Source organism: Uranotaenia lowii, chromosome 2, assembly GCF_029784155.1.
Source record: "Uranotaenia lowii strain MFRU-FL chromosome 2, ASM2978415v1, whole genome shotgun sequence".
Lineage (NCBI taxonomy): Eukaryota > Metazoa > Arthropoda > Insecta > Diptera > Culicidae > Uranotaenia > Uranotaenia lowii.
In genome coordinates this window covers 26,212,235-26,226,499 of record NC_073692.1, presented here as the reverse complement: position 1 = coordinate 26,226,499, position 14,265 = coordinate 26,212,235, and the positions used below count along the sequence as shown (strand labels likewise).

The 14,265-nt window shown below is 36.8% G+C and overlaps 1 protein-coding gene across 1 annotated transcript in view; it reads left to right on the top strand.

Moving 5' to 3' along the window:
• The window catches only part of LOC129746759 (uncharacterized), a 41,442-nt gene extending 30,363 nt beyond the window's left edge, over positions 1-11,079 (top strand). Inside the window, exons 4-6 of the mRNA XM_055740631.1 lie at positions 7,244-9,100; positions 9,163-10,475; positions 10,537-11,079. Of these exons, the coding sequence (XP_055596606.1) occupies positions 7,244-9,100; positions 9,163-10,475; positions 10,537-10,906 (3,540 nt within the window). The 3' untranslated portion in view covers positions 10,907-11,079. The remainder of the gene's footprint in view (positions 1-7,243; positions 9,101-9,162; positions 10,476-10,536) is intronic.
• The last annotated feature ends 3,186 nt before the right edge of the window (positions 11,080-14,265 follow it).

Genomic DNA, 14,265 nt, shown 5'->3' with positions numbered 1-14,265 from the left:
CAGATTTCGTACAGTCACCTTATCCACTTTCTTCGGCCTAGAATAGTCCAGAATTGGTATTATTTTTGTGGAGTAAATCCAGTGAATATGTTTGGATTATGTTGGGATGTCATGTTGATTTTCCTGTTTGGTATGCATGTTGTTTATTTATTTGGAGTCTTTGACTACTGTCATACTGACTTAATATTAAAACTAACTTATGAATACGGTTACAATACAATTAAAAATTAGTTAAAAATTACTTTACATCACGGATTGCACTTTTAAATACAGATTTAGATAAATGAAAGTGAAATACGTGCGAGACAACATTAAAAGCTTGACAACATCGGTGTAAGGGGTGATTTTGTCCAAATAATGTTCTGCTTCTTGGCTTGGCAACCAAAAAATCAACTGATTGCGTAGTTGTCGAGCTGAAGCGAAGAGGTTTAAACTCTCAAGCAGTTGGGGACAGTCAACAGAGTTAATCAAAATATCGTAGATGAAGATTCGTTGCAGATAGTTTCTTCTTTGACTCAAAGGCGTCATTGATAGTAGGCCACACCTCTCGGAGTAAGGAGGTAGCCGTACGGGATCTTGCCAGGGCAGACGGCGTAATGCATTCCGCAGAATTTTTTTCTTTATTCTTTCAATCCTGTCGCTGTGGACGGAGTGGTACGGTGCCCAAACTGGAACCGCATATTCTAAGACGCTGCGTACTAACGAGCAGAATAAAGTTTTCATTACGTACGGGTCTTCAAAACTTGACGTATTCCGACAAAGAAAACCGAGCAAAGCTAAGCCTTTGGCTGTAGTCGTCGCGACATGCTGGGAAAAAGTGAGCTTTTGATCAAAAGTAACCCCAAGATCTTTTATGGAGGGTACCCTTTCGAGTGAGCTTCCACTTAAAGCGTAGTCGTAAACGATTCAGGATTTACTTCTGAAGAAGCTTATGCACTTGCACTTACCGCCATTGACTTCCATTCCATGTACATATATTGCACCACGCCAGTAATCTGTCGATGTAATCTTCAAGCGCAGCGCAATCCACTATTGAATCTATGATTCGATAGATTTTCAAATGATCAGCAAACAGTAGTTTCGGTGATTGAAGGCATTTTGCTAAATCTTTTATAAACAGCAAGAAGATAAGCGGTCCTAAGTGGCTGCCCTGCGGTACACCAGACGGCATGTTGAACACAATAGAGTGAGTACTACGAATGTTGGTAAAACCTTGATGATTAAGCAGGTACGACGATAACCATTTGATTACATATACAGGAAAGCCGTAGCGAGTAAGTTTTTCTAGACGATTCTGTGCGGAATTTTATCGAAGGCCTTGACAAAGTCAATGTATATTGAGTCCACTTGTAGTTTCTTATATGTTGCGATATGCAGTTCGTTGGCATAACAGTGAGTAACGGGACAGCTGCAGTATACAACCTTTCGTACATCAGGACTTCAAATACTTTAGAGAAGCAGCAAAGAATTGGTCGGTAATTTTCCACACGATGAGCGTTTCCAGACTTATGAATTGGAGAAATATATGCCATTTTCCAAAGAGCAGGAAAGACACCTTCCTATATTGATAGATTGAAAATCATGCTAAGTGGCGTGATACAGCAATTCTCGAGAACCTTTCGAAGAATCCGTAGATACCATTACTTTTAGAACCTCCTGGTCTGAAAATACGGACTGTGGGAGTCTAATGTCACGGTTTTGCAGCGTTCTGAAGTAATCATTAGTGCAGTCTGGAGAGAGTGAGCTGGACACGCTACTGAAAAATTCGGCAAACAAACCAGCAGAATCCTTAACGCTTTCCGATGACCGTTCTTGAAACGTTACAGAAGAAGGAATATAATTTCTGATTTCTGGTATATTTCCAGAAAGAAGAAGGATCCTTTTCAACGTTACGCTCGATGTTCAAAATATAATGATCAAAGGCAGCGTTACGAATTTGCCGAATATTCAGTCTCTAATCTAGAGAGGATTAATTTGTTTTCATCAGTCTTGTCTCGAAACTATCGTTTGAATCGTTGTGTCGCATTAAGCGGATGTTGAACAAGGCATTATTGCCTGATATGATGATCAACTAAACGTTCAAGTGCTTTTAATAGAAATGAACTAATGAAGGCTAATAGAACGAATGCTTTTGGCTCCATCGTATGATGATCGTCCCCCTTTAAGGATGAATTTCACGGTAATCTGCCGCCAAAGAAATCAACAAGCGCATCTGTTGATTTCCTCCGAGTTTCGAGTGACTCCAGTCCTACTAACATACACAAGGATCGGTATTCCGGCATTTCTTCTTACCACCTAAGGTTTCGCGTATCTCAGAAAATTTTTTGGAACCCTTTCAATCCAGTTTTTATTAACGTTCTGATACGGCTACCACACTATACTGGCGTATTCAATAGTGGTTCGGATAAGCCCAATATATGTATAGACATTAGTGTAAGGATAGTCTAGCTCGTTACAAATCCTGCTTACCATTCCGTACATAAAATTTGCTTTGGCTAAGACTTGTTCAAACTGTTTTGAAAAACTGAGATCTTCATCTAAAACACGACTTCCAGATCTTTCACGGAGGATTTTCTAGCTATGGTACAGCTATTCTCGAGACAATATTTGTGCACAATAGTACTCACTTTCCGAGAAACTGTTGCAACACTCTGAAAATCTACAAAGTGCATTTTGTAGGGTCAAACAATCCTTTGGGTGCCGCACAGGGAGAAACAGTTTTAGATCATCTGCGTATATTAACACAAACACGTCATGCAGTACTCCGGGACACTCGTTCATAACAGTGACGATAAGAAGGGGTCCCAAGTGACTCCCTTGTGGTACGCCGCTGTTGACCGAGAATACCCTGGATCTCGCATTCTCTATCTTCACAAATTGGACTCTTCCTTTCAGGTACGAACGAATCCACTGAAGACAAATTTCGGTGATTTTGTTTTTACCCAGCACTGACAGGAGAGCATTTATGTTAATCACGTCAAAAGCCTTTGACATTGCCACTAGTAAGTAGTAAGTCAGCAGTCTTTGACATGTCGGTATATGTAGCATCAACTAATAGATAATATAGGGAAAATAGGGGTTACAAATGCATTTTATGTATGTATGTATGATCAATTCTTTAGCATTGTCAGTAGACGTTAGACGAAAGATTTTGTTCTTGTAGGAGGGAAGATATTGAATTTCTTCGCGATTTATACTCATTTTCGCCCATTGTGTACTGGTTTTTTTTAAACAGTCCCAGAAAGTTGATTTTTAGTCAAAATGTTTTTTCTCGACGTTTTATGCTTTTTTTATGTGATTTGGCATTAACATTTGAATTTCCATTTTTCGATTTCCTTTTGTCCAACCCTCTCAAACTGATTTTTTAATTAGGCAAAGGTAAAGATCCATTTTGGTATGGTGCGATCATTAGTTTTTCCTACACCTACTATGCTCCTAGATATTTCCTAAGGAAGCTCCTTTTCTGTTTTAGAAGGATCGAAATAGGTATTGTGAGTGAACATCATTTAAAATAATTTTTTATACTGCTAACTTTTTACCCTTTCCGTTATCCTTGTGCAATTCTCTAATTTATAGAACGGGTTTTGAGATTGCATTTAACTCACCAACTATTTAAATATCCCAAATCTTCTCAAAGAGTTTGTTTTATTGAGAATTATATAGCACTGTTACATGATAAAAACAATTTTAAACTATTATATGAAACTTAAAACAATTTGTAAAATCTGAATAATGTTTTTCTGTCTTAAAGATAGAACCGTTCTATAAATTATTGAATTCGTTTCTAATCTTTGCCTTACAGCAATCTGATTCTATTATTATCAAAATCATTACTAAAATGTTGAAATATCGAACTTTAGAGGAAGATTAATAATTATATATTATTACAAACATTGTAAATATTTCAACAAATATTTGCTAAAATTTTCAATTTGGGACTTATTCTTGTGTAGAAAATATTCGATTGTTTAGTAGCTTGATAGTTGTACCATGGGCGTAGGAACGTAGGAACGGGGGGTGGGAGTTAAACACATGAGGGTTCATCAAAAGCAAGCGAGGAATTCTTCTTCACACTCAAAATTTGTTGTTCCTAATCAAATTTAGATGATGGAGTAAGGTTATTCGATAGTAATAATCTTAACTCAGAACTGATGTCAAAACCTCAAAAACTCATTCCAGGTTCAGAATTCAGCTACAGTTTTTCAAAATTTTCTCACTTATTGGTAGTTATTCACTTCTGAATATTCAATTTCTGGTTCCTTATGAGAAAAATCGAAACTATATTCATGTTTTCATATCTCGGACTGCATATCCAGTTTAGGATTCTTGATTTTCAGTTCGAATCATCATGAAAAATTGAAATAAAAAGCTGCGTTTGAAATCGTCGTTTTAATTTGGTTTTATATTTCCTTCAAAATTTGATTCATGATTTTCGAAACTTATACGCATTTTTTTATACAGACCCCGTTCGTTTTTGGCAACATTCGATTTTGGCAACATCCGATTTTGGCACATGTGCCAAAATCGAACGGTTTTTAGAAACAACATTACTTTTAAGTTTTCGTTATAATAGGACCAATTGAATTTAGACAAATACCATAAATACGTTTTTATGTTCTAAAATGGTTATAAAATGCAACAATAAAAACAAAAGTTTTTCAAAAAATTTATAAAGAACTCAAAAATTACAAAAAGGTGAAAAATTCGAAAAGTTAAAAAACAAATTCAAACAAAAAACTGAAATCGACAAAAAACAACAAAAAAATGATGAAGAATGACAAAAACAGCAAATATGACAAATTAAAACAAACATTATAAACAAATTAAGTAAAGTGCAAAATGCATCAAAAACATGATTAAAAAAATTAAAAATGACTACAAAAGATCGAATATTTACTAAAAATAACGTTTTTGATAATAATAATAGTTATTTTTTTAAAATAACTTAAAAAAAGTTATGAAAAAAAACGTTCGATTTCGGCAACATTCGATTTTGGCAACACAAAAGATCGAACGGGGTCTGTATTTGGCAAATATATATCCGAATATGGAAAAAGAACATAGGAATAATTCTGAGTTTTGTTTCATATACAAATTTGAAGTTCATGAACTTCATTTATGCAAATTTCAAACATAACAGGGCTTCGAAGGTCCATCATTCGAAATTTTTATTTTTATTTAGACTTGCAAGTCAGATTAGAAAAACATAATTTAAATTAAGAATAACCATTGAAATCCGAAACATCCAAATTATAATTATGGATTCATGCTTGAGGGCTCTGATTTCAATTCTTGGCTCATATTTCTAAAATCAGAATGGAAATTGAGATACAGATTCAGCTCGTAAATGAGTTTCACAATCAAAATAAAGTGATCAAGATGACTATTTCAGTTAAGAATCTAAATTGCAAGAGATCGTTTACTTTTCAAAATTTTATTTATTTTTAAATTTTTTCTTAAAAAAAACTCATTGTAAGTAAGTAAATCAAATGAGCAAAATTAAGCAGGCCAAAATACCCGAATTTACCTGGATATAAAATAAAATTTTTTTTTGAAAGGTTTGGCCCAGCCCGGTTGTTTAAATTTTGTTGAAGAAAAGCCTGATTTTGTCCAGATTTATCAACATTTTTTTTTTGGAAGATGAAATAAAAACATCAAATTGCATCATTATAGTTTAAATTTTCGAAATTTTTCATGCTTGATTTATTAAAATAGAAACAAACGATTTTTTGGGAGACTGAAATAAGATTCAAAATCTTGTTATGATTTTTCGATGAAAAATTAATGATTTAAATGTTTTTCTTCTTGTTTTTTGTTTAATAGTTTCTGGATTTTTGTCAAATTTTCCCTGATATTGCTTGGATTTTGGTACAAAAAATTTGAAATTAGAATGTCCGAATTTAACCAGGTTTAAAAAAAATATCAAGGATTTGCCCGGCAATGTTAAGCTTAGTTCATCAGATTTAGATGCAATTTTTAAGATTGCAAACATCGATGAAAATAAGTTTCCTAATTAGTTACTAAAGGATTCTTTAAACAAATCCTAATCATCATTTGAAAGATTTTAGGATGTATTTTCAATAGTTTTCATTTAACACGAAAAACTATTTATGTAAAAGAACTTCAAAATGAATAATCAAATAGTTTTGAAAAATAATATTTTATATTCATGCATTGTTCAAGTAATAATGTCATAGAAAAAAATTGGCCACCAAAACCTCCCCCATGAGTCAATTCTTCCTACGGCCCTGAAATGAACCATTAAAACAAAGCTAACTTGAATAGCTGTTAGCCAAAAATAATAATTATTATTTTGGAATAAAGTTATATTCCATGCTACTGAAACTAAAATTGTATACCAAATCCAAGGAAAATTCAAGGAAACAATAAATTTTGTTACGCATAATCAGTTCAAAATATCTAATCCATTACGTTTGTTAACTTAAAGAAGAAAGAAAATAAAATGAAGAAATCCATTTTTTTATCAAGAGAAAATTACAAAACAAATGACCAACGTTGAACCACGTTGAACCTGCATTGGTGTTTTAATGGGTTCGATACTCAACGTTGAAAAAATAAAAACTGCTTTGTATGAATCCTTAGCATTAAATGTAAAGTTATTAAAGGCTTGTTGTGGGACCCCTTCTCGTTGTCCGATCAGGCTGGACTTGTGACATAGCTCAGTTGGCAAGTCAGTTGCTTCCTGACCCTATGTCCGTGAGTTCGAGCCCAAGAGTAAACATCGATCACAGTTGTACAGGATAAGTTTTCCAATGACGCATCGTTGATATCAATCGCGAATGGCATAAAGATGTTAAAACGACTATAATCAAAACAAAAAAAAATATCGATCGGTCTAAAAATTTTCAGGTGACTTTCTAGTATGCCAATGATCCATTTCATTATTGGGGAAAACTCTTTGAAACGACTCAATAAAAACCGAAAAAAAGTTGAATGATAATAATAATATTTTTTAAAGACCTTTTAACCTTTGGAAGTCATTCGGGTCTGAAAAATAAAATGAAATTTCGAAAAAAAAACCTGAAATTTCAACCCTTTCTATTTGATTCGAAAATGTTTGGCCATACGCGACCTTCAAATCACGTATTACGAACGTGATAAGCTTCCGGCCTAACTCTAGTCAACTAAAAACCAAGAAAAGGTTATCTCCAGCCTGACCTAACCAACTTTTTGGCGAATAATCAATTAATTCGTTCTAATTTCCTCTACCCTTCCTTTCCAGGGAAGTGCCACGAGCGTGAACGCCGATAGTCACTCGAGCATTTCGACAAGCGACAACGACACAACACCACCGCCGGTTGTTGCCGGTTCTGGTCATCAGCCTGGAGCTGGAGAAACACCTAGTGAATCATCGTCGATTGCAGAGGATTCTACTTCGGTTGGCGAGTATGATGGAGCACGTTTCCTGTGCGAGCAGTACGACCGAGATCTATTTGCAACCATATTGCTGTGCTCGAAACAGGCTCGCAACTGTGAGGAAGATGTAGAATTGCTGAGTTTTGAAGGCTTGAAGAAACTACTTATCGGCAGTAAGAGCCCCGTTACCGAGAAATGCAGTACCTTCCTCAATCTGTTGGATCGATCGATTCGAAGGAAATGGCCCCTATTGGCGGTAATGGCTGGAATCACTTCCGAAGCCAATAGGAAATATTGTTGGCTGGTTTGGTTATTAGTATCGGTGGAATACCCTTTCCTAGATAAAATAGCCGTGTTACAGGAAGTGGAGCTGATGAAGGACCTCACTGAGTATTGCCTAATCCAGGGTTATTCGTTCGTACTGCAAGATAGTTTGGATATTTTCTACCCGGAGTCAAACTTTATCAATTTGGTAAAGTATGTCACTGAAACAACGTTGATCAAATTCTCGGAACAAACAACCGACAAGCTGAGATTGTTTCTCCAGAATGCCTCGGACTGTCCACTGCTAGGTTTACCGAAAGCCGAAATCCTCAAACACGCTGCCAAATTGTTAACGTTGCATTTGGATTATAGCTTCGAATCTCATTACGATCAACAGCGGCTGTTGAAGTCGTTAGTTTCATCCGATATCATCTACTTTACGCAGCAAACGAATTTTACTCTCTTATACGAAATCGCGAACATATTAAAAAACACTCATGTTCGAGTTAAGTTTATTTACTTTTACGATCAATCCCCCAACCTGCAACCAATTTTTGAAAGCATCTGTGACCAACTTGTATCGGCGAAGCTATATAAACAGGCGATAGAATTAACAAAGTTGACGAATCTTCCCAAAGAAAGCATTATTTTTGAACACTGGACCGATTCTTTCGAAAAAATGGGATCCTGTAATTTTTCCGAACATCTAGAAGACATGGAGCGACATGATCTTAAACCGGATTTGTTGATCAACTTCTACATACATATCGCTAATCGTCTGGTGTATGGCGACGTTAAGAAATATTACCTACTCAAAGAATCTTTGGAGTTGATCAAATCTCATGCTCTCTATCCCAGCGAAACATTTGATCGCGATCGCATAGAATATGAAATGGCTCTAGCGTACATCCACTGCTTTGATGATTCGGCCTCATTGACCCTCTACCATTCCCAATACTTCTCTAAAGCTCTCAGTCGGGATCGTGGGGTACTCTTACATACCTTTTTGGAACTAAAGGAAGTTGCGGCAATCGATGATCTCACCGTAAGCAACCAACAGTTGAGCGATTCAGACGAAATACTACGCCTCGAAGAGTTAATCAACCGTTTGCTGGAAGCTGGTGATATCGTTCAAGCACTGCGCTATCAAGCCATCTTCGAACAACGACCAGTTGATCTTCACTTTATAGTGTTTTGCATGGGCCTAGCGGAATCGCTGTGTAGTTTATACAATCTATCCAAGGAAGAGCGGTTGATGCTAAATGAGGATTACAAGCGAACAGCCAATCGTTTCGAACGAAGAACTCTCCGATCCCGTGGATTTAGTCAATGTTCCGCCAATACCTCAACCTCTTCTCCGATGAGATCGAACATGAACGAATCGATGGATCTCACCGGCACTTCGGAATTTGAAGAATTTCCTCCCCGCGAGAAACAGGAAATCTTCGAAGCAATCAACGTAAGTTGTGATCGAGAAATTCAGATCATTCGAGGCAAATTCTTTATTTTCTTTTCTTTCAGGGCCTTGCGGGGAAGATCAAATACGGACAGCAGATAGCTCGGCGAATCGTTCTCACCTATCGAATTGCGATGTATCTGGATCGAGAATATACCGAAATACTGAAAGTTCGCGATCCGGTTGGCTTTCTGAGTGAAGTATCGCAATTGGATTGTATCCATAAGTTAGAGGTTGTAAGCGATATCATCGCAGCACATCGTCTTAGCGATACGACTGTTTCCGACTTTTTGGCCAGCGAAATAGTGGCTGCAGTAGTGCATTCGAAATTCTACTTACTGCTGCAAGGTTCGCCTATGGCAGGTTCGAAAGGTATACAAGAAGTGCTGTGGGGATATAACATCGATCGAGAGTTTCATCTGTTCTTGGAGCTGGCTCCGAACACCACATTGCTGGGCAATAAACTCTTACGTTTTTGCGATGCAATTAAGCAGTACAAGAAACTGGAGAAATCGCCCGAAAGACAGTCGATATCCGAAGGCTTCAACGACCAGATAGACCAAGATTTAGTGGACAAACTCAAAATAATTTTTAAGAACCAAGTATTATCCTTGAAAAAGCAGAACACTATCATCGTAGCCCTTCTGGTAAAGGCTCACGATTGTTTCGTACACGAGTGTTCCGTCGAAGGTATCGTTCAAATTCTTCAACGTTGTAAAGCTCTGAACACTGTCCTCACCAATGCCAAGTCGTGGAGTTTAGTAGTAAAAATGTTAGTTGGAATCGGTCGATATCGGGAAATGTACTACTGCTTTCAAACATTGATCAAAAATGCCCAGTTCGAATCTTTGCTAGGACAATTCGACGAAAGACATACCAACGGTTTGAAAACGGCCATCATATCGTATCTCCATGAGCACTGCCCAGATCAGAAGGAATACTTTAAGCTTGCAGCCCATCACTTTCGGATGTACAAAGAAATAGCGGAAACGTGGGAAACGGAAGCAAAAGCTACTATCGCACAAGTGCTTGCTGCGTACGAGAAAACCTCCACTCCTTTGAATGGCGGGGTCGGAGCAAGCCCGAAAGTGTCCGCTTCCAGACTACAGTGCGCACCGAATGTTACCAGCACACTGAACTCGGCTATGGAATTCTACATGCATGCGGTGGAGAACTATCTCCTGGACAACAAGATGTCGCTAGCTCAACGGGCTGCATCGAACGCAGAGCTAGTTGCATTGCAAATCTTTTTTGTAAATCAAGCAATCGGTGAGAAGCCAACGACCGGAGACGAATCCATAACCTGTATTTCGGTGCTTAATATTAAAAAAGACGAAAAAGGGTCGAATCTCGCTTATTACGTTAACAGTGCTTTGAGGTAAGTTATTTTCATATGTTTTGAGTGACATACATTTTACTGATTTTTTCCAATCTTACAGCGTTCCGCAAGCCTTAATCGTGGCTCGAACATACGATTACGAAATCAATTGGATCACCGCGCTGTATCAGCACTACATAATAAACGGAGAAGCCAACTACCTAGAAGACTTTCTGGACCGGATGACCCTGACCGACGGCATGATAGAAAACCTGGTAAAAATCTTCCAACAAGAACCGACCGTAACTCCGGATATGGAGCGCTCAATAGCCACCTTGGTGGACAGAGTTAGGCTGGTTACGCTCAAATATCGACTGGCGTCATTGCTCGGGTTGAAGCGCACCCTGCACGAGTTGATCAACGGGAACAGCTTCTACTATTTGAAGGATTGTGACTACGGACGTAACGAGCATGCTGCCGGGGGAAACTGAGAGAACTGATGAATCATCAAACAAGGCTGTCGATAGTATCAAAAGTAAAAATTTCATTTTATGATGTGCACATATCCAGGACTTGAAGTATTTATTGTTTAGAATTAAAAATGTTCAGGTTTTTACAAAGTGTAATACAATAAAAAGCAATATTCGTTTGTAGATTGTTTGAAGTGATGTGAAAATGCTCAATTATTTTCTTTTTAATGATTATTGGTTTAGATAGAATTACAAAACGTATGTAGCGGATGACATTAACATCTCAATTGCAGAGCGATCAAGGTATCACACATTTAGATTCATATCCGAGGATAAAACTTCATTATCATATTCATTTTCATTGTATTTAACTAACTGTCGAACTAACAGAAACTTTAATCCTCTTTTTTTTGTTCGCATTTTTGATCCGCTATACATATATGTTCTTTGAACGCAGAAGTCTAACGTCCCAGTGAATAGATCCACCGTTTCTTATTCCAAAGCGGAAACGTTTCTTTCAACCTGTAGCTGGCAACTTAGAGAACTCCTATTAGTGCAAGGAACATTCCCTCTTGGTTTAATCATCTGTAAGATTTCCTTCTTCCAAGTCTGCCCCGATTCTACGGTCCCAAGAAGAACAATTCGTCAACGTTATATGCAAACGATCATCATCTGAAGAAGGGGTCTTTTTTCCGGGATTAAAGATCGGAGTCGCAATGTCTATCTCTGCTGTGCCTACTTATGGCTTAATAGCGAAACTGCCATGTATGCGTCTCACATGTCTGCTCTCGAATTCCTCATGAATATGGTTAGTAGTAATGATATTGTCGTCGTAGCTGAGGATTACAACCTACCGAATTTTCTTTAGACCTTCGACGAGGATGCAGATGGATTTTTACCAGTGCACGCCTCCACCGATCAGGAGTTTGCTGTCATCGAATCGACGATAGCTTGCGGGTTGTCTTAGATATGTTTGCTTGCAAACGCCAAAGGCAGAATTCAACAACTCAGTTCGCAAAGCCCGTCGACTCTTCGCAACGCTGTTTTCAACCAATACATTTCTAATATCAACGTGAAACAAGATCCTTCGACATTCTGGGAATACATCAATAGCCGCCGCCTTGCTAACTGTATCCCATCGTTGTCTGTGACGCTTCAAGGACGCACATCGGAAAACATCAAAGAGTCAGCTGGCTTGTTTGCCGATTTTTTAGCAGCGTGTATAGCTCAGTCACTCCTGATTTTTAACCAATGTGTAGGGGAGATAAGGGCATAATGGCCACCTTAAGGAAAACGCTTATTTAACCATAGAGAACAGCTTTAATATGTGAATTACATCATTGTTTCGTGTTCAGACACTCAAATTGCCTAATCTATTGCCTATTTCCTATTGTCTATTGCCTAATTGGACGAAACTTGAAAAGTAGATAAAAACGTTCAAAAATGCATTTTAAAATTTTTTGCCGAAAGCTGAAAACCAGTCACTGTAGGGGCATATTGAGAACCCCCACTGGGGCAGTATAAGCACCATTTTTGGGGCAAGATGAGCGTTTTCTGCCGGAGAATCTAGCAGCGAATTCGACTCGATGAAGTCAACTGAATAATAGAGCTACAGCTTGACTTGTTTCATCAGACGATTTGGCCTATTGGTAAGGTGTTGGAGAGGTAATCGGTAGGCTGGAGTTCGATTCCTGGTCAAAGTGAATTTTTTTTTCACATTTATCATTTATTTATGATCGATGAATTTTGCACTAAGCGGTGAGGCGGAGATTCATCAAACAAAGCAGTAACAAAATAATCTAGGTCTGTTTGTAAAATTCAAAGAATTAACATATGCTCATACAATATGTTTCTAGTTTTTTGTTTGACGGATGATGCTACTAGCCGTATAATGTAACAATCAAAAAAATCAATCACGGTATGTAAAAAAAAAACCCTCGAACAGGAATCGAACTCGAGTCTACTGATTACCTCTCCGACATCTTACCAATTAGCCAAATCGACAGATGAAACAAGTCAAGCTGTAGCTCTATTATTCGGTTGACTTCATCGAGTTGAATATGCTGCTAGATTATACGGCAGAAAACGTTCATATTGTTCTGATTAAAAGTGCTCTGTTCGCCCCAGGTGAACAAATTTAAGTAAAAACGCGTTTTAAAATTGATTAAAGACAAAAATCAAAAATTTTATGATGGTGAAAATTGAGAAATAATGTGTAAATCATGTTGCAGTGCGTACATTTCGGATCAAGATGATTTAAAGGTCATAAAAGCTTATTTGGTGGTGCTCAAAAATTATAATATTTTCGTCACTTGAGAACCTAGCTGGTAATTACCGTCAAACGGGGCATCATGCAACAGCGGGGTTCGATGCAACATTTATATAACACTACATTAAATCAATTTTTAATTTAATGTATTGTAATAAAGTTATCATTTAATGATCACAAAATGATGATGACATAATTTCTCACATCTTAAGCTAATTTTCTTAAGTTTTTTTATTTTTATGTAAAATTTGAAAAATCGAGCAATAAATGTACAAATTTTAACATTTTTTCATGCCGAAAAAAACTTTACCCAGTATGACGGATCGGCTTGATAATATTACCTACAAACTTTTAACTGGTTTCCTCATGTTATACCAACATTGTTGGTGTAAATATATTTTTCGAACAATCACCCAATTTTTTTAAATAAATATTTTTAAAATTCCGTTAGGTGTCTGGGGTTAAATGCAACAAAATGCAAATCAAAGAAATACCTTGTAAATCTCGTTTCCATGTGTTGGAATATGAATGTTTTGCATCACGCGTTAGTAAACATTGGAATTTCATTCATCCAAACATTTATTTTAATGATTTCAGCTTTTAGAATTTTTCGTAGTATTATTTAACCCTTAAATGTATGCAGCATCTTCATTTTCAGAAAAAATGTGAAAATTAGTTATTACAGACCCAAAAACTACTGCAATTGGTGTTGTCATGCGTAATGATTTTTAAGGTAATAAATTTAATATATTAAAAACTATAAAATTTCGTACGTGTTCATAAGATTTTTCATTAAAACAAAGTTTGTTGCAAGTTACCCCATTTTCTAAGGAGGGTGAAAATCGCATGTTTTTTGAAAATTAAAATAACTGAAGAAACCTATAATATTTCTAACTACGCCAATTTGATACCCCAGCATCCTTAAAACTTTTGATGCATAAGGGGTAGGATTAATTGTGAACATAAGTTTTTTAGAAGCCATTGAATTTGAAAATTGTTGCATGTTGCCCCAGTTGACGGTATTTAATATTTCTGTAAAGGTGAAAAGGATATTTCTTTATTGGTGAAAAATTAATACTATAGGTAGTACGAAACAAATCCTCATGAAAAT